General features: G+C 34.4%; 1 protein-coding gene across 3 annotated transcripts; it reads left to right on the top strand.

Moving 5' to 3' along the window:
• Positions 1–1,972: 1,972 nt before the first annotated feature.
• LOC106719655 (pyruvate kinase-like) lies at positions 1,973–22,196 on the top strand. Of its 3 annotated transcripts, none has more exons than XM_045679120.1 (11): positions 1,973–2,077; positions 7,237–7,369; positions 8,125–8,348; positions 8,961–9,183; positions 9,590–9,696; positions 10,593–10,739; positions 12,256–12,357; positions 19,603–19,848; positions 20,142–20,364; positions 21,324–21,480; positions 22,024–22,196. In XM_045679120.1, the coding sequence occupies exons 1-11, from the start codon at positions 2,042–2,044 to the stop codon at positions 22,037–22,039; spliced, it is 1,614 nt and encodes a 537-aa protein (XP_045535076.1). In that variant the 5' UTR covers positions 1,973–2,041; the 3' UTR covers positions 22,040–22,196. The 3 variants fall into 3 exon arrangements, with proteins under 3 accessions (XP_045535076.1, XP_045535077.1, XP_045535075.1); XM_045679121.1 differs by lacking the exon at positions 1,973–2,077 and adding an exon at positions 2,380–2,489; XM_045679119.1 differs by lacking the exon at positions 1,973–2,077 and adding an exon at positions 4,250–4,607.
• The last annotated feature ends 178 nt before the right edge of the window (positions 22,197–22,374 follow it).

Raw genomic sequence — 22,374 nt, 5'->3', positions numbered from 1 at the left:
AATACCTACTGGATAGCTCATTGCCAATTTCATTGACATAGAAGTACTACTTTTACCAATAAAATAAAACAATTGTTTATAGCCTTTTCTACAACTTTTTTTGCCTTAGGTCTGGACGGAGTAATAATTGAAAAGATATTGAGAGCAAAATTATATTAATCTTATATATAAAATTTCCATGTCACAATGTTAGTTACCGTACTCCTCCGAAACTGCTTTACCGATTGTTATGAAATTTTATATTCATATTCAGTAGGTCTGAGAATCGGCTACTATCTGTTTTTCATACCGCTATTAAGGTTTTTTTTTTTAAACGCGCGCGGACGGAGTCGCGGGCGACAGCTAGTTATTTTATGAATGTGACTCAAACTCTAAATTTTAAAAGATTAACGCAATAAATTTAATATCGTGGTAGCACTATACTTGATAAATGTCTTTGATTAGTCATGTTGTTGATCCTTCATACTAAGACCCATAAAAAGCATAGTTAGAAATGGTTTCTCATTTTTTTTTTTTGAGAGCGCACATAAAATAGATGTCTATGTATACTAATGAATGTATTTAAAGATGGACAATGATACTAACCATTTGCTACGAAGTACCGACTGCTGCTTTGTATGATTTTTCATACTATATGTATATTTAATACGAATTTGCTATCGTTTAAGAAGCTGCCTATCCTATGAGCGACTATTTTTGTACTTGCCGCATGATGTGTCTTAACTTTTTCTAATAAGACAACTTAATTGATGTTTTACGTTAAACAAATATATTTTAATATTGATTTAAAAATATTTCTTTTTCTATATCTTGCAAATATTCGTTTTTATTGGATAATATTTGTGATGTTTTAAAATGTTGAGTAAATACATATATTTTCATGTTTGTTGAATGAACAATATTAAGAAAGAAAAAGAAGAAAATCAGTATTATTGGACTTAATATTAACAATTATAAAACTTATGACTGTATGCATGTAAAACTTTTTCTATTGCTACTATAACTGGTCTCATCTTTCATTGTTTGTTTAGTTTCATACAATTTTTAAATATATGACAGCTTATTTTTTTGTATTTTCGTGTTTAGTTGATATTTACTATTAACTTATCTTGTATACTGATGTGATGTACTCGTATATTTGTTGCGGATGCCATTCCAAAACCTTTCAAAAAGGTCAAATAATCTTGTCAGTAGTTTTACGTGTTTATTTTAATCAAACAAAAATGTTATGATTATTTTAAATGTAAATTGGATTTTGGAAATTAAAAATAATTTCGATATGTGTTGTTTTTTTTTTTTCAAGTTGTGATGTTGATTTTTATGCCCTTTTGTGGTATACGCCAAAATATTAAGATCCTTTCAATTATTTCGTAATAACAACTTTGGTATCAAAGGTGATAGGATATTTCTAACGCTTTGTAGACAATCATAAGAAATGTTCAACATTTGTTTGCGTCGACAAAATATAACTGGCTTACTACAGGCTATCAAATGTGTGCAGCACAACTTGTGTGTTGCGGTGTTGCCATTATACTTAAATATTTCTTAAACAAACGATTTATAGATATATGTCACTATATTTTACCAAACAAATCAATAATAAATGTGGAATATTTAGGCACGGATAACCATTAAATTAGGACTGTTCACGTGAAAATCGATATGATTATACCCTGAAATAACCAATGATGGATCGATGAGGAACATAAAAAATTTCTCTTCTCTTAGTTTTCCTAATATAAAGGTTCCTTTTCGAAGATTAGCCTTTATTTATACATTTACCTATTAAAATAATGTAATATTTATTTTTCGAAACACGCCATTAATAAATGCAAGATTGCATGTACGATAAATTTTATTGGTTTAGATAAGACCAAGGAAGGATAAATAGTGACTTTATTGACCAGTTATAGAAACGGCTGTACTGATACTTTTATCAGTTCAGAGATAAAACGAAGTCAAACGGGACGGGACGGGACGGGAGTGCGCCAGAAGACGTTTCAACGTGTTTTGTGAAAGTTGTGTGTCGTAAGTAAAACAAATGAAGGCGATAGAAACACGAAACAGAAAATTTCAGGTACATAATTTTAACATTAATCGAATTATCACATCATCTTAAAACAATGTTAATGACACGTAAAAATTAAAAATATATTTTACTAGATTGAGAAAAACCTAAGTTTTTAAATGAAAAATTATAACTTTATTTTCATCTAAATTTTTAATAGTAATCGTAAATACCTGTGTAATACTATTGTAAGAGTTTTGTATTTACTATTTACTATTTTAAAGTTAATTTACAATGGAATTGAGCAACACTGCAAATAAAATAATGTGACTAGTGTAAAAATTGCTACCTGCTTGTGACATTGCGATGACCTTAGCCGGTTAACTTGCTGTCAAACTACAAAGTATACCGAGTTGCTTTGCTTTGTGTGCTTTTATATCCATTTAAGTTACCTTTTTAATTTTACGTATAAATGGCATTTGTAAGTAGATCATTTATATTTTTATTTGCAAATATTTCGCATACTGCTATCGGTAATTTTTATAGTGTTTGAAAATGTTTAACCGGTGTTTCAAAATCGGCGAAGTTAATTAATTATTTGTCTATCTCACTCGCTATCCATTCTCTCTTGTTTCTCTTTGTCTGTTTATGGGTTGATCACGCGGTCCCGTAATGATATACCTATATTCACATTGACTAAATTTCTGCAGTATATTCATGTAACCTAGTTATTTATACATATGTATTATACATCAATGGAAGATTTCCTCTTGGAAACTTTAATGTGGCCCGTCAGCTGTAAAGCTGCGTTACAAATTTTAACTTCACTCTATAACATTTTTACTAATTTTGATTTTATTTACTTACATTTAAGGCTTTAACAAAATTTTAAATGACTTCAGTATGTTTAGGTGTTTTCAATTAAGACATTATGAAGACTAAAATTATCGGGGTTAATCTTAAATTATCAACGTTTAAGTTACGTTTAAATTCTTCTAAGACGTAAATTATCATAAGATTTATTGATTTATGAAGGTAATCTCTATATTTCTTTACAAACTAGACTATGTGCTCCGTTTTTTCTAACAACTATAGCTTGTAGGTACCTATATATGAGATTTTAATGAATTAACTCATACCGCCGTTAACACTATTTTATGGAGTAATTATTCTAGACCACTAACTTATGTTTAATGTAATTTAAGACATTTAGTCGTGATTGCGTAAAGTATGTGTGTAAACTGTGAACTAGAACAACATCGACATTTAAAATATATTAGGTTTATAACATAAGATCTTATAGAAAAACCAAATGATAAATAAATATTAGTTTACTATGAGCTTCTTTACACAGAATAAACACCCATACAAGACATTGTACTACTACTATCTTAAAAAAGAAAGTTACGTTATATGTTTATGTACAGATGTACTTATATTTTAAAGGAATGATACATACCGTAAATTATAGGGACAATTCAAAGAAATAAAGTTAGAAAGAATCATAAATTACGATAGGTAAAGTACTCTATAAATTGTTAAACTTGACAATTAACGACAAAAACTATAAGAAAAATTCATAATGGAAAAAAATTATAGACATGAAAATAATACCGGAAATGGACACCATTTAAACATTTAGTTTTAGTAGTTATTTTGATTTTTTTTTATTAAGTTTGCTTATATATCAAGGAACGTATGCAATTCTCAATATCCGTAATGAAATAACAAACATATTACGTACCTGGTACAAATATATTGTGTTAAAAACACAATATTATTTTGGTCTTGGTTTCTAGTATTTAGGCTGGTAAACAAAGAACTTGTAAAACTGGAAAATGTTTGGCACAAGATTTATAATGTAAGTTACGCATTAAGTTACTTCCAAATAAAAAATGAAAACAACCACAACTCTATTCGATATCTTTCGTATCGTATTTACACATTGCAGCACTCAACTGTTAACAGTCATCCTTCCAATAAAATACTAACGGAAGTCAAATGACTCCTAGATAAATTCCTGAAAATTTATTACTAAAATCATTGATTTTGTTAAAATGTACGTGCAAGTTACTCATATTTAAGCAAAACTGTTAATATAATAACTTTGGGTATACTGTTATAATCAATTAATATCTAATGTTCTGCTATACTGCTTACTCTGATATTGGCAAGCTGCACGCATTGGCAAATATTCAAACGTTTAAATTTAGAATAACTGGTTCACAAACGAACTTTTATGTAGCTAATGTGAGGCGAAAGGGACAAGGGTTTTGTAATTTTAGAAACGATAAAATATTCTGTTTACAGTAATCAGAATTTTTCGATCTATAGAGGAGGGCTTTTTAAATTTTTGGTTTGGCACTCACCCCGCGTAGCAACGTCTCTATCTCTATTGTTGCGCGCGCCGCGATTCGCGCGATCCGATGTAATACGCAAGTCCGTAGTCGTATTCCGGTGCAGCTGCGACGAGAAGTTTTTAACGAAGGGCAGTTCAAGATCACAAACGTTCTTACCCCTGACGTGTTTAAATAAAAGATTGTTACATTATACAGCTGTGAATATGGTGTGGTCGACAATATACGATGGCAAAACTGAGGTAATGTTCCATGTTTGTTTAAACGCACAAATTATATCATTCGAGCTACGTAAAATTCGTCACGTTTACGCAAATTACGTTATAATGTTACCTTGACGATATTTTTATAAATAGGAAAGATTTTCAGTTGTAAAATTTTTATCCATGCTCCCATATCGTTCTTACGAGAAAAACGATTACCTAAGATAGATAAAACAAAATGAGTGCGAAGTTTTGCCGGTACGCTATTCGCAATGTGTCATTAATTTTTAAGAGAACGATGGTAAAAATTAAAGTGAAATTGATGTTTTGTCTGCTTAATTTTTTGTTGAAATTAACTCTTTTTCAATATATTGTTTATATTCCAAAATGCTACCATTAAGAAATTGTGAATAACACTACTAGGATTATTTTTAATTGTAAATGCATCAAAAACAGAAATATCTTAATTAATTAATACAGTTAAAGTCTATGTTTTTAGTGTTTAAGTAGGTAAGAAAACTATCCCAAAATTTTCTATGTAAGAATGGTTATATGGTAAATATAACTCTATACTATATCTAATTTGGAAATTTGTTTTTTTTTAATTTTATCAATAACATTTATAATTATAAAAGGGAGTTTTGAAATGCCGGTGATAAAATTTCATAATTTGCTGGCCACTGATAGACATATTTGTTTCCAGCGGCAACAGTTGTTAAGTAATAGTTTAATTTGGCTAGAAAACTGCAATCTTTTATTATACAGCGGTATGTCAAGCTTTTTATTATTTTTTGGGCCAAGGCAGTGACTTTAAGATCAAACAAGCCACTTATTATTTCCAATAGCAGTAACAAATATTGATTTTTTGATATCACATGCATGGTGAAAGGCACTCGGGGCTGTTGCTGGAGGCAGACTGTTTTATAACACATATATAATATGTACTATGCTTTATATTCAGGTTCGGGTTCTACTCTGATTCTGTTTTTAATAACAATACACTTTATTGTTGTATCCTTTTCCTTTAAAAATTTGAGCCGATATTAAGATGCCTTGATTTTCCTGTAAAGATTTTACAAATTATAAATGTACTTTTTTTTTAAATTACATGCAGATAAAAATCTGAAGAATTCTCTTTCACTAGTTATGTATTTATAATGCAAGATATAATTTTTTTATTTAAATAAAGATTCTTAGCTGCATAACATGTTGCCATTAAAATCTATATACTGGGATTAACTCTACATCACATAAAGATAGCAGAATGTTATAATATTACATAATAGACCTTGACAATGAGCAATTGTTATATATTGTATTTATTTATTAGACTCATTAATTATGTATTGCAAATATGTTCAGGGTTTTAGGTATTGTAATTTTTATCCTGAAATACATAAGTTTGTTTGGTAAACCATAGATTCCAAAACTTTATTTCTCGTAGGCTCCCAATGAACATTGTACTGGTTTCAATGAACCAATTATTGTTAAATTTCTTCTTCTATTTTTGGTTAAGTCTTCTGTGCATCATAAGGGGTCCACCTCGCCAACATTTTGGATTACTTTTCAAAAGTCAGAAAAAAAATCTACTAGTCTTCTAGTTATTTAAAAAAAAAAATGGGACCCATATGCAAGCACTTCCTTTCGATTAAAATAATTTTTATCAAAATCGGACCACCAGGGGCGGAGTTTCGCGGTAACACACATTAAAAAAAATACAGTCGAATTTTTCCTTCTTTTTGAAGTCGGCTAAAAGCACGTGAAACATTAATTTATACGTAATGATATAAATAAAGTCTAACATAAAGTCACTATATGCATTACGTATGTGCAAGTTTACTGATTACTTCGACATTGAACGTGAGATGCGCAGGAACATACGGTGACGTAACATTTAGGTATTTAGGGTCCGTTCACACATACCGAGGCGGAAGGCAGAACGGAATTATGGAATTGGTTTAAAATACGTAAAAAGTTAAATTAAACTTTATACTTCAATAGTTTAAAACTCAATTATATTTGTGATGAAAATATCTGTTCCGCTGTCCAGCCCGGTGTGTGTGACCGGACCCTAACGTGGAAAATTAACGTAAATTCGTTTCGGTACGATTTCTAGAATAAAGAACCCTTTTTCGAATTAGTAATTTCTATAGGATTGTAGGGTTTCTTTCCATAATAACTCGAAATTAGAAGTTAAGCAGATGTTTAAATAATCTTGCATGGTTATATCCACAATAGTAAATCGAATCGTAACGACGAACGACTAAGGACTACGTTCGTTTCATTGTTAACACTTGTAGACTAAACACCTTTAACTTTGAAATGTGAGGTTTGTCATTCGATCTGTATCCAGGAGGGGGGGGGGGTCCAGGGGAACTAGACATAGTGCATCTCACGTATTTTTCCTACACATTTTGTCGATTCTACTAGCGATATCGATAAACAAATATTACATTGTCTAGACCCGCTTTACTCGAGTCACATAAGGGTAAAAGTGTAGGTACTTAGTTGTTGTATACGTTAGTAAGTCCCTTTTAATCAAGATTTATATTTAGTATGATGTTACATTAAGAGTCTTCCTTGGTGACTAACGATTGTGAGTTGCGGCACTGAATCGTCTATTTACCTAAATATTTTGTGGGTTAGTTATTTTTTAATATGTGTGCAGATGGGATCCGCGGAGAAGCCGGGCATGCAAATGGCGGCGGCGGACGTGGGCTCGCACCTTGAGCACATGTGCAGCCTTGACATTGACTCCAAGGCCAGCTATGTGCGCCTCTCCGGCATCATCTGCACCATCGGTAAGTTAAGAACCATCAGTTCATTATACTCAGCTAAAGAAACGTAGTATTCTATGAACACAATATTCTCGGTTAGTGTGTAGAAATCTTGTTCTATATTAATCGATAGGTCGTAAGTTTTACTGGCACACCGAATGAAATTAGGTTAAATCCTACGTCAATAAACTTTTTACACGCGATTTATACATTGCCTTTTTTATCATTAAAACGTATTTTATTTTTATAACTAAATCGATGGGTCCTATGTATAAGGGCCAATGAAACAAATTGATGATTTTTACTTTTTTATGTTCAAAGCTACGTCTTAGTTTAGTTAACAACATTTACTAAACACAAATACACATTTACAGGAATAAACGTGTTTTTTTCCTAAAGTAAAAGGGCCTTTGGGCATCTTTTCCTATATGGTTGAAATTTTGAGAGTCTCTCCTGAAAAGTTGTCAATTTGCACATTGGCCCTTATTCGTAGGAGCCATTGAAATAATTGGTTACATTGAAAATTTTGAATTTAAAACATTAATTAGGAAAATACGAATATAGCAAGTTTAACACAGGAATTACCCAACATGTTATCGTTCAAATATCTTAAATGTACTGACGTTGAAGAAACAAAAACACCAAATGCAAACACTGTTCCAAATGTTTTTTATACCACAAGGCGACAAATAGCAAACGACTAGCTGAAATTGCTAAAATGGCGAAGTGACCACACCCATAGACAACAGCACTATTTTATACATTCTGTTGGTACCCAGGGCCGGTTTCTAGAGATGTAGCAATGCTGGAGAAGATGATGGAGACGGGTATGAACGTGGCTCGTATGAACTTCTCTCACGGCTCGCACGAGTACCACGCTGAAACTATCAAGAACTGCCGCGAAGCTGAGAAGAACTACAGCGCGAAGCTCGGTGTGCCTTTCTCTTTAGCCATTGCACTTGATACTAAAGGCCCCGAGATCAGAACTGGTCTACTTGAAGGTGTAAGTATACCATGTAATAGTACTCTGCAAATTGTTTTCTGTAAAGTAAAATTATGAGCGTTATAGAAAACTAGCTGTCGCTCGCGACTTCGTCTGGGCAAAAAAACACACAATACGTAGCCTATGTGTTCTTCCAGACTATGATCTAAATTCTACATTAATGCTAATTTTAATCGAGATCCGTTGAGCTGCTCTGGAAATACCTGTAAACAAACATCCATCCATCCATCCAAACATTCGCATTTATAATATTAGTAAGGTAGATTTTTTATAAGGTGACAAATGAGAACACAGCTGGATTCGCTGAAATAGCGAAGCCACTGCTGATCATGAATATCTTCAATTGCTGAGGCGTTGTCTACCGTTAATCGACGGAGGACGCACAGAAAGAGGATGTTTCCCCTTCTTATACGATCCCCCTCCTCCCCAAAATCCACTTCCCAAAATTTCCTTATTAGAAAACGGTTGGGAAGGAAAGTGGACTAAAATTAGTCCTCTAGCACCCACACTCATCAGATGAAACATGGAATTTCTTCCACTTCACGCCTGTTTTTTGTGTGGTCGTGCACCAAATGTTTTTGCGGGTTCTTAACAGTTGTTATCCTAACACAGGGTGGTTCAGCTGAAGTGGAATTAAAGAAAGGGGAGACCATCAAACTGACCACAAATCCAGCTTACCAAGAAAAGGGAAACGCGGCCATGATCTACGTCGACTACAAGAACATCACCGGCGTTGTGAAGCCGGGGAACAAGATCTTCATTGATGATGGACTAATCTCTATCATCTGTCAGTCCTCCACTGCGGATACACTCGTCTGCACCATAGAGAATGGAGGTCAGATCTAAATTTAACAATAATTATAGTCTTGTCTATACTATAGGTTTCCACAGATAAAATAACAATATTAAAAAATATAATTCTCAACAAATATAACTCTTCCTCCTTGAAAATAACAAAGACAACAATTTTTCTAAGTGTTAGGGAACTGGTATTTGGGTGTTTAGGGATATCAATCAATTGGCCTTAATAGGATTATTTTTTCCCACTGGGCCAATCAATTCTATAGATTCAATCGGCCAATAGGAATATTTTTTGATTGAATGAAAGACTATATTAATGGTTTAAATTAAAAGTAAATCTAGACAGTTATTGTGAACTTTTATCAAATACATACATCTAGTGACTAGTTCTTCTTCTTTATTCTTCCTTCGAAGTAAATAAATAAACCATGTCTATTCAGGTATGCTTGGGTCTAGAAAGGGTGTGAACCTGCCTGGTTTGCCCGTGGACCTTCCCGCTGTGTCTGAGAAAGACAAGTCTGATCTACTCTTCGGTGTGGAACAAGGTGTAAGTATTTATAGCATACTAGCTGTCGCCCGCAACACCATCTTCAAGGAATTAAAAAAATAAATAAATTAGTAGACTATGTGTTATTCCAGACTATGTTCTAAATATGTAAAATTTCACCGAGATCCGTTAAGCTGTTGTCCAAATACCTTCTAACAAATATCCATCCATCCATTCATACATCTATTCGCATTTATAATATTAGTAAGATTATTGGAAATTAGGAATAACTATCCTAAATTTATACTCAACTAATTTTTAATCAACTTTAAAAAAAAATCTTTAAAAAATTGTAAGATCAGCAAAAAACGTAGAGAATAACAACATTTCACATACAGTTGAAGTAAATATTGAGATAGTTAGCAATTAACACATCTTTAACTGCTAACTGACTACTCCACGTGCTTCTTATCACTTCACATTTGATAACGCGATCTTCTCTTTGCTATATCATATTATTTATTCCCGACTAGCTGTCGCACGCGACTCCGTCCTTGCGGAATTAAAAAGATAATTAGTAGCCTATGTGTTCTTTCAGACTATGTTCTACATCCATGCAAAATTTCATCCAAATCCATTGATGCATTCAGGTGATACCTTCAAACATCCATCCATCCATCTAAACATTCGTAATATTTATTCCATAACTAAAACGAAGACATTTCATATGCATTTTTACGGCCTCTTAGTTTAGTGGAAAAAGATGTGAAGCTGTTCTTAGTTTGATGCTTTAAATGTCTTCGGTACGAATTTCTTCGGGTATTAATAAATTATTAAATTCTACCCTTAAAAGTCATTAGTTACTCTACCTTAGGGTAGTTTCAGTATGAGTCTCTTTTACTAATGAACAACTCTGAGTGGTAATAAATAGTTGTAAAATTGTATAACTTAATCAGGTGGATATGATCTTCGCGTCTTTCATCCGTAATGGTGCTGCGCTGACGGAGATCCGCGGCATCCTCGGAGAGAAGGGAAAGAATATCAAGATCATCTCCAAGATTGAGAACCACCAGGGTATGGTCAACCTTGACGAGATCATCGCCGTAAGTAACATACGTCTTATTCTTTTTAACTTTAACACTTAAACTCGTAGAACGTTATCATAAAAAACTTAATGTTTCAAATACATTCTAGTTCTTTTATAGTCTGATTATATAAAAATCTTGTTTATTGTAACATTAGCTGTCGCCTGCGACAGCTAATGTTACAACTATCTTCTACATCTGTGCTGAATTTCATCAAGATCCGATGAGCCGTTCCGGAGATATCTTCAAACTAACATCCATTTAAAACAAGAGATCCCCAAACTATTTTAAATAAATGACCCCTTTTCCAAAATTAACTATTACCTTAGACTACTATGGCAAAATTACCTACTTTTAAGATCATTTATTATTATTTTTCATTCTGATTTAGGTCAATAGAAGACTGAGTGAAAATTAGCAATGCTTTATGTTCGATTGGGGTCGATATTGACCACTTAGGAAATCCCTGATCTAAACTAAATACTATGATTATTATGTGTAGCTTTGCGAAATGCATTATGACCAATAAATAATGAAGTACTTACACCATGCATTAGGGTGATACATATTTATGGTGAAACATATAAACACGTTATCCATCAATCAGCGGCAGTCAAAGTGTTAAACTCGCAGTAACGAAACAATGTCTATCAGTATTTTGGAGTAATGTTAAAATTTTAAAATATACCTTGTATCACTTTTACTCACATAACTAGACACTTAGCTAACCTTATGTAAAATAATTTTTATATTACTTCACCTTTTCCCAAAATTAATAATGGAAAAGGTTCAATATACCAATTACAAACATGTACGGTAACAAAACAAGATATAAATCATTTCATTTAAGAAAATTGATTTACCTTTTTTTTTCTTTTTTATTTGATGACGACGACAAGAATATGAATTTTCAAACTTATTGTTCTTAAGATGTACGACTGGAATAAATTTTTAACTCTAATCAAACTCGCTTCATATCATGTGAGTTAATTCCAGTAAAAGCTGGTTACAATTTTGTATGTTATTACTCAATTTGTATTTGATGCAGGATGTAGACAATCTACTCCATTTGCAATTCATTGTAAAATTGCATCTACTTCGTATGACCTATATTAAGATGTAAACTGTTTTAAAAATCAACATTTTATTTATATTACCAATGATAATTTATGACAAATAGAGGTCTATGATCTCTGTCTACCCCTCTGGGTTACATGTATGAGTTGTGTGTATGATAACTTCGTTTTAAAACCGTAAATAGTTAAACTTCAAAACTTTTAATAAAAGTATAAAATATTGAAATAGGTTTTTTTTATTAAATCCACTTCTCCTACCCTTTTCTTATAAGGAATGGATGGGAAGGGGAAGTGAATTTGATGGAAGAGATTCACAGGAAGGGGATATATATTTTGTTTGTCCCCTCCCCGTCCTGAATTGTGGATGTCAAACTAAAGCAGCCGTTTTATTATTTCGGCGTATCAAGTAACCTCTTGTCCATTTTCCATGTAATGATATGAAAAAAAAATTTTTTTAGGCATCTGATGGTATTATGGTAGCTCGTGGAGATCTTGGTATTGAAATCCCACCGGAAAAAGTGTTCCTCGCACAGAAGACGATGATCGCTCGTTGTAACCAAGTAAGTTACATAATTGCATATATAAATTAATTTACTTGTAAATTGTGTGTATTTTTATATTAATTTCTACAAAGTGTAAGCTATTTTATATATTCTGTAATTCCATAACCTAAAACATTATTTTGTCTATTCTATAAATCAATAACACTTTTGATTATTTTAAAATAACATCATTTATCATTGATTTGGGATCCACCATATTATTTAAATATTTGATTCACAAATTTGAAATAGAAATATTCTACTTATTTTGTTATTAATCGGACAGTAATTCGATATCGTAAATTAAAAGTATTGTAATGAGTAGTCTGAATGACAGCCAAGTTGGCATCATTCGGGGAATCGTGAGACAGATGTAAGATTAGTAATTGTAAAAAAGTTGTAATTTACAATTCATCAAAGAAAATATACGAGTTAAAGAAGATTGTATTTTATTAAAAGTATTCTCCGGCTGTGACTCCCACAGCTTCAGAAGTGGGATGACACGAGAACAAGCATTGTTTTCGATCTACGTCTACAAAGTTCATGTGAGTAAACCTTGTTCAATCAAATTTAAACATAAACATATTGCTGAAAAGTGTGTTTGTAGATAAACTGTAAGCGAATACAGAGAGAAGGATTTGTTTTGGGTTACAAAGCCATAACAAAATGGCTTAGGGTTGTGCTATGGTTCGTGTATGTGGGGAAAGTAAAGTACCTACATGGATACTTTTGGTTTTATCAAAATATCACTAGCACTCAAAAGTGTGTGCTATTTTTTTTTTTTTTAATTCATTATTCCTTATTCTCAGTATGGATTCTTATTATTAGTTGCTTTTATGTTTTTTTTTAACAAATTATCATATTATATTATTATAATATTTTGTTATTTTGGTTATTATTTTGTCCAAATAAATACATAATTAAATAAATATATCAGAGATTGTGGATGTACATTGCAAAGTAAAGCAATCTTCCATTTAATGGAACAACATAAATGAAGGTGATTGTACATTTATGTCAAAAATGCTACATGTGGAAAGTACAAAATGTTATGTTGTTATTATTTAATTAAATTATTTTCTTAAATTTGGGTGTATTGTACAGATTTAAATACATTCTATGTGTACAAAAAGGGTAATTATACACATAAATTAACTTCTTAGAAGTTAAGTTTAGTAAATACTATATCACAAGTTACACATAGCCAAAGCAATTAATTCAAGATTTACATTCTTATACTTCTACTTTTATATACTTGAAAATCAATATGAATACAAATAAAAGTTAACTTTGACTAACAAAACAAGATGTTGAATGAAATAAATCTAATATTTTTAAGATTAACTATACAACCTACATTTTAATTCTGCAGACAAATTATTTTATAAAGTTTTGTGGAACTTTGCTCTAATCCTAAGATTAATTATGATGTGTTAAAATAAATATATAAAGTTTCAAAAAAAAATGTTGAAATTACAGAACTTCTTTATTTATATCTCATAATTTATAAATAACACTTGATTTTTGGGTTTCCTGGTTTTACCTGTATGTGACTATGATACTAAGGCGAGTTAAAACTCCTGAATCCTATAGTGTGACTGGTATTTTGGGATTATTGATTCATTCCTTTACTATTCATTCCTTTCTTGCATGTTACAGTACTTATATTGATGTTTACAATTGTAATGTCAAGAACTTACATGTGACACCCTGTAAGGGCATAGCAATATATGTGTAGGTACCAGAGTTTTGTACAATAATAATTAAATTCCATTAAACATTTTCGAGTTTACATGAATAATAAATTAAAAATCTATAGAGAAAATGAACATGGCTGTTTATGTAACCTGACAAAATTCTAGTTTTTATGCTATTCCTGTATTGTTCTTTGTTACGAACTAAGGAGATTATGTTGGAAGATTTTAGTATTGTTATTGGTTACTACGCTGATAATTGTCAGTTTCAGATGCCACAATGGGACGTGAGAACGATAATTAAGGAGATCCAGTTGTGCCCAGGTGCGAGGACCAGGGTGAAAATAAAGACTAGCATTGCGTGATGATAAGACTAGCGTGTATTCACGGCTGAGAAGCGAGATCGGCGACAATCCGGGTTTGAGACTAATGACTAAGACTGACGTGAGCTCTGATATGAGATCGATTACAGATACCTATGAGTTCTCAGGTGTGAGAGCAGTGACAGACTGACGGGAGCTCAAGTGTGAGAGCTATAACAGAGACTGACGTGAGCTCAGGTGTGAGAGCTATAACAGAGACTGACGTGAGCGATGAATCAAGGTTGTGCTCTCAGGTGTGAGAGCGACGGCCGCGATTTGTATCCACTGAAGTATGTGAACGATGAATCAAGGTTGTACTCTCAGGTGTGAGAGCGACGGCCGCGATTTTTATTCACTCAAGTATAAGAACGATGAATCAAGGTTGTGCTCTCAGGTGGGAGAGCGACGGCCGCGATTTGTATCCACTGAAGTATGTGAACGATGAATCAAGGTTGTGCTCTCAGGTGTGAGAGCGACGGCCGCGATTTTTATTCACTCAAGTATAAGAACGATGAATCAAGGTTGTGCTCTCAGGTGGGAGAGCGACGGCCGCGATTTGTATCCACTGAAGTATGTGAACGATGAATCAAGGTTGTGCTCTCAGGTGTGAGAGCGACGGCCGCGATTTTTATTCACTCAAGTATAAGAACGATGAATCAAGGTTGTGCTCTCAGGTGGGAGAGCGACGGCCGTGATTTGTATCCGCTCAGGTAAGAGAGCGATGAATAAAGTTTGTATTCTCTCAGGTGTGAGAGCGACAGCCGAGATTTGCCGAGCTCACGGGCGTGAGCAATGGATCAAATCTGCGAATGCTTAGGAGCGAGAACTATGACAGACCCAAGAACTTACCCAGATGCAAGAGCGGAGTGAGACGGGAGAATCCGAGGTTTTTGAACTGGCCGAAACCTTTACGGTAGCAGCGTGTCGAGGCTAATCATTGCAGTGCGGAGGTGCACATGCTAGAAGCGGAAGTGTGCATTAATCGCCGCGAACCGAAGGAGCCACGTTGGAGAGGAAAGTCGAAACCGGAGCCTTCACTCTGCTGGAGATTGGCGTTATTTTCCAGGTGGCAATGTTCACCCGTTAAACGCTTCGCGACTTTAAAACACAAAAGGAATCCGGCAGCAGCAGTATGATGACTCGCGGCGCGGACAAGCTAGCTCTAGTAGCGCATCGACTGGACGAGACGGACAAGTCGACACGAACACGTACACGAGCGGAGAACACGTTGTGGGCCTGCTGTTTACAACCGCCTGCCAAACCACATCACAGTAGCTACCAGCTTCGCCTCATTTAAAGATAGATTAAAATCGTGGCGTATCCAGAAAGCTCGGTATAACTATGAATGATTTTTGTTGACTAAGAAAAATAATGTATAAGTATATTAATTGTGCTCATTTTTAATCAAATAATTTAGTGTAAACAATTTCTTGGTTTACATTAAGATTCTGTTATTATAAGATAGATTTTATAACTTTTACTTTTATGAACTGTAATTTATATATTACCGTTAAAATTGTTATTGTAATTACTTTTGAAGCATTATTGCTACTTGAAGGTAGGTTTGTTGATCGGATGTTGGATATTTGTTCATCAGGCGACCGATTACTTGTTGAAATGCTTATTGTATTGAAGTTATGGCTGTAGAGACGGCTCGATTAAATATTTTGACGCTGATATTCGTAATGACAGGAGAAATGCAACTATTGCTTCAAAATCGAATGGTTCAGGATTGACTTGCTATAGCCGACCAACTAGGACTTTGAGTTTGACTTTTGAGACTTTAAGTGTGCTCACGGAAAGTAAAGCATGTGAAGGATTGTAGCGCCTCTGTTTGTTGTTTCGAAAAGGTGCGCGCTCTGATAAGGACATTGAGAAGGTGCCGGACCGAAATGGAGACGATATATGGAGAGTTGCCCAACTGATTCGGACGGGGGCGCTCGACTAATATATATTCGACGTTGAAATTAATGACCACAATGTGTATTGCCGTTTGCATTTGGGAAGCTAATGACCCCTTGCCAGCTCGATGGTAGAAGGAGTGCAGAGATGGGACATCATGACACCAGAAGACGGGCCCGCTCTTTTGTCATGGTTAATGGCCTAGGTGTATTGGAGGGCGTTACGGAGGTTTCGTTCAGAGTTAAGGTAAGGAGAACTGCTAAGGCAGTGGATATGTATGTGATAAGTGACGACTTTGTGAGTAACATTTATTTACAGTGATCCCTGATATTTTTATGACTGGTGCACTAAAAGTATTTGAGGTGATCCCAGGGCTAAAATATATTTTGAAGCTACTAGAGTCGTTAGGATGCTTAAATCTACTCATGCGTAGTTCATGTTGTTTCTTCTCCTTTTATTGATCCGAAAATGTATGTTAATTTTTTTATTGGGGGTACAGCCGGAAAGAAGTGTTGTTTATTTAGCGCATTATAGACTTGTAATTTATCGGATGGCTCTTACAAGAGATTAATTTGCTACAACTGGTTTTGAACGCCGAGGCAGTTTTGGTTCCTCTGACTCCTAACTATTTATGCATGAAAGAAATAAAAATAATATCTGACGTGTTTCGGTTGAGTTTTAGCACTTACTTACTCATATACGATGAGGATGAAGTGGAAATGTAAACTAATTATTGCGTAAAAAGTCTTCATTTGGTTATTTAGGCTTAAATATAAAGTAATAACAAGAAAGAAATATGCATCGAAATATGGCTGTGTTCTTACGAGTCTTATAGAACTATTATTTATAGGGATTTTTATATCAAACGAACATTGAATCGTTGTTAGAGGCCTCTGGTTTGTTAGGTGACAGTGACCTTTTTCCACTCTTCGAAATTCAAAATTCAAACATTCAAATTCCGTTTCTTTATCATGTCAATACTAGTTGAACACAGCGGTGTGATGATCGGTCTATTTTGGCTGTTTTTTTTTGTTTCTAGCCGATATCTTGAAATCTCGTTCGACATCATCCAAACATGTTTATTTCGGTTTTCCATGAAATCTACGTCCCTCTCGTCGACTCTCTATTAGACGCTTGGGCTCTCTGCAGTTACTCATTGCCGCTAATTGTCCTGGTTGACGTAACTGTCCAATGTTGGTGGCCTTGATGACATTTTCTCATTAAAGACATTATAGACAGTTTTATTTAGGAATAATAGTTAAACTAAAGGATATAATAATGTATGTCTACTATTCTTCTTTTGGTTCTGACTTATATTAGAACCGTTACCTTCTATAATATGGCTGAATTGCAGTCTTATACTGATGAATAATTTAAGCATTGAAGAATAAGATAGTTGAAAAGAAGAGTTGCTTTTCAGTTGAACTTCACGAACTAGGTTCCACAAGTTTAGTAGAGGTGGTTGTCCAGGTTCCGGTTCGTTTTTGCTGAGGAATATGGGTTAGTTCTGGTTTAAATGAACTGTCGTGATTTAAATTACAGGGCCAAGAAGGGGTGCTGTACACTCCTCCGAACTGAAAACCTATTAGACTGATTTCGGGCATCAAGGTTTTTACTCGCTGAATCTAACTCTAGTTTTTGTCAGGTACTAATAGCCGAGGAGTCACGCTATAAAGCTGCCTAGCTGAGGAGCTACAGCGTTTGGTAGTTTTAGAGCTGCTTAATCTTGCCATTTTTCCTTGACACCATTGATTTTCTTGACTATGAAGTGAGTGCAAGTGGAGTTGGTCCTGGCTACCATGAAACTGAGGCTGTATCTGGGTTTTTCGATCCAGCGCGAACTAGGTGGATTTCTTAGACCTTCTGGATTTTGGGAAAATTCATAAAAATTACCCTTCATATGGAACACAGATAACTGATCTTTTAAAAAGTGACAAAAGAATATTCTTGGCATGGCAGTGGGCCCTGCTTCTCAAACGCTGAAGGAATATTTTCTGAGTGACCGCGGAAACATAGTTCATTTCCACATTGAGCCATGACCCGGTTGAGATGGTTGAGCTCGAATTTATTAACTATATTTATGTATTGGCTGTTGAGGATGGAGAACAGGACTGGATCACCACAGGCTAGTCATCCGATGAAAAGATGAAGGCGTTAAAGGCGGAATAATATAACTTTTAGATACAGATTCGAAACAGACCTTGGATGCAACAACAATTATAAAGAAACTAAAAGAAAACAAATCAGATTTATCGAATTGTTGAAGATGATAATAGGGAAGAGGAGGAAGAGAATAAAGATCTAAACTATAAGTTTTATATGTCAGCCTCGTGCAGAGCGGTTATTTTATTTTGTAAAATTACTGTTTGATTAATAATTTGATGATTAATTGATAAGCGTGGTTTAGTTAAAGGTATGAAGTAGTTTATTTTATTTGTTCTTAAAGTTAATGTTAAAATAACTAATGATTTAGAGCCGACTACTATGTATTTTATATATGAATTCGATAAATTTTTAATTACTTCAAGCGAAGGGACTCGCTTTTAGCAGGAAGGCCGAGCTGTAAGCTATTTTATATATTCTGTAATTCCATAACCTAAAACATTATTTTGTCTATTCTATAAATCAATAACACTTTTGATTATTTTAAAATAACATCATTTATCATTGATTTGGGATCCACCATATTATTTAAATATTTGATTCACAAATTTGAAATAGAAATATTCTACTTATTTTGTTATTAATCGGACAGTAATTCGATATCGTAAATTAAAAGTATTGTAATGAGTAGTCTGAATGACAGCCAAGTTGGCATCATTCGGGGAATCGTGAGACAGATGTAAGATTAGTAATTGTAAAAAAGTTGTAATTTACAATTCATCAAAGAAAATATACGAGTTAAAGAAGATTGTATTTTATTAAAAGTATTCTCCGGCTGTGACTCCCACAAAAGATAGAAAAAAAAAATTTAAAAACAAACTCAATCTAAGATTAAACTTTCATATATATGTATATATATCAAGGGTAACGAATATAGAGTGAACTGTTTAACAAATACAACTAAATGTACTAAAGAGAACATACTGGGATAGGATTTTCTACAGACCAACTAACTTCTCCTATTTTTTCTTCATGAACAGAATTATTGCCTGGTTTACATTATGCCAGTACAGTAAGACAGTAGCGTTGGCCTGATATGGATTGTATGAGTTCTTTGGCATTCCTTGGTGTTTACATGAAGCCAGTTTTACGCGTACTGGCATAATATAAAGCAATCATTCAATTGTACTTAACATTTATAGGTGGGTAAGCCAGTGATCTGCGCAACTCAAATGTTAGAATCAATGGTGAAGAAGCCGAGACCGACGCGAGCTGAGACATCAGATGTTGCCAACGCCATTTTGGATGGTGCGGATTGTGTCATGTTGTCGGGAGAGACAGCTAAAGGCGACTATCCGCTGGAATGTGTGCTCACAATGGCTAACATCTGTAAGGAGGCTGAGGCTGCTATATGGCATCGCCAGCTCTTCACAGACCTCGTTGCACAGGTATCTTATGAAGAAGGTTAAACCCCTTTTCCACTTATCGATTAGCCAAGCGGCTGATATTTTTATCATAGTAGCTCAGCTAGTCGTGATAGTGAAAAATGGGTTTAAATTTACAGACATCGATCTCTGGATATATTCTATAAAATTTGGATAAATAAAACAAACAGATAGAGACATTCTCCAAATTCTTAGTCATACTTTCGTTTTGCCTCTATCTTAGTTTTTATAAACAAGTAATGCCATCTATCGGTAGATAAAAAATTGAGAGTACTACTTTTAATTTCGTGACGTAGGTGAAAGGTCCTATAGAGCCGGCACACTCCCTCGCGATAGCAGCAGTGGAGGCATCCAGCAAGTGCATGGCGTCCGCCATCGTGGTGATCACCACCAGCGGCCGGTCCGCGCACCTGCTCAGCAAGTACCGGCCGCGCTGTCCCGTCATCGCCGTCACCCGACACCCGCAGACAGCACGTCAGGCTCATCTCTACCGCGGTGTGCTACCTCTCGTCTACAAAGGTAAATTACATAATTGACACCATTCATCCACTAGAGCCTATAGAGAGTACCTATTTTTTTGACCCATCATACAAATTTGCGCCTAAAAGTACTTTATCTAAAAAAAAATCTGTACTTAAATAGGTAGTGTTTTAAATCAGTGATTGTCAAACTTATTATCTTTCACCGCCCCCTTTGAAAATCAATTGTATTTCAGAGCGCACCTAATTTTTATTCAACCCTAAAACTTGAAAACCACAATTTCATTACTTTAATTAAATTTAATGCCTCCCTTTTTTTTGGGCCCCTTATCGCCCCCTCCTAGGTTTCAAACGCCTCCAAGGGGGCGTTATTGCCCACTTTGGGAATGCACTAGAGTAGACAGAAATGACAGATTTCTATTTTGCGCAGTCCTATCTCGCAGTATCTGTTTTAGAAACCTACGGCGTTCTCTTTTTTACTATGACTTTGGGAGGATGGTTTAAAAAAGGCTATTTGAGAATATAATTTGCAAACCTGTGCCCCCTTCTGTCCAGCCCTGGGCGGTCGCCATCGCGCCCTACCCTAAAGGCCCTTCTTTCTCGCCTCTTCCACGTTCAAACATTTAAGCATAGATACAAAAATCTTCTCTTCCGATGGGTGTTTCCTGTTAAGACGATCGGCCTAATGAATATATAAATTCAATTGGACCAAAGGGATTTTTTATTTCTTTGGACTCAATCACCCCTTCTAATGTATATAAATTAATATAATGTAATGGAAGTTTATAATAAAGAAAAACCCGCACCCCAGGTCCCTGACCCACAAATATGTTAGGGGGAACGAGAGGGGGTCATGGCGCCGCCCAAAAAAAAAGTAAATTAGTAAATTCCTTACCATGTACCTATTTTTTGACCCATCATATAAATTATCTAAAAAAATAATCTGTACTTAAATAGGTAGTGTTTTAAATAGTGTGTTTGTTTGTATGTGATATTCAGAGGCAGCTGCTAGTGATTGGCTGAAGGATGTAGATCTGCGAGTTCAGTTCGGGCTACAGTTCGGTCGTCAGCGTGGCTTCATCCGTCGCGGAGACCAGGTCATCGTTGTCACCGGATGGCGCCAGGGATCAGGATACACCAACACCATGCGCATCATGTATGTATAGTACTTTTCACATATCTCGACAGTTCTAAAGGGAAAATCATCACATATTAAGCGTCGGTGGCTCAGGGTTTAAACACTTGACTTGCAATCTGCAGGTCCTGGGTTCAAACCCCGCCATGTACCAATGTGTTTTTCGATTTACATAATGTACATTTATCAAAACATCGTGATGCTGCACATATCTGTGAAGAAATTCAATGATATGTGTAAAGTCAACCCGCACTGTGTCAGTGTGGTTGACTATGGCCTAGTCACCTCTAACTTGGGGAAGGTTCCGAGCCTCTCCGTGGAGACATATAGTGAGCTGATGATATGTAAGGGATGATTGTTTAAAGGTATCTGTGAAACGGCTTAACGGATCTCGCTGAAATTTGTGTACTGTGTAAATTTGTGTACAATGTAGAACATTGTCTGAAAGAACACATAGGCTATAGGCTAGGCTACTATGTTTTGTTTAATTCAGGCGGAATCGCGGGAGACAGCTTGTATAAAAATAAATACTTTTAATTTAATAAATATATTTGTTTTTTTCAGCCCCGTGGTGGACTAAAGTGTGAAAAGTATGCAGCATATTTCTCCCCAAGTATTAGTGCAGATTAGCAGTGATATATAATGATCTAAAAAAAAGATTAACTGTTAAATATATATATTTATAATAAATATATCTACTTTATTTATTAGAGAAGAGAGTATTGTGTATTTGTGGGTTCGATAATAAATGTGCAGAATTACATTGTGTTTAATTTTTCATTTCCCTTTATCTATATAAAAAAAACAATGTGCAAAAAGGAACGTAAAATATCGTTTCTGGAAATCGATTTAATTTATATTTGGAATAATAGTTTAACATGACGGATAAGAGATGTCGCTAGTAGTCATATTAAA

The sequence above is a fragment of the Papilio machaon genome, chromosome 8 (assembly GCF_912999745.1).
Source record: "Papilio machaon chromosome 8, ilPapMach1.1, whole genome shotgun sequence".
Lineage (NCBI taxonomy): Eukaryota > Metazoa > Arthropoda > Insecta > Lepidoptera > Papilionidae > Papilio > Papilio machaon.
The sequence above is the reverse complement of the archived record's forward strand: the minus strand, read 5'-3'. Positions and strand labels throughout refer to the sequence as shown.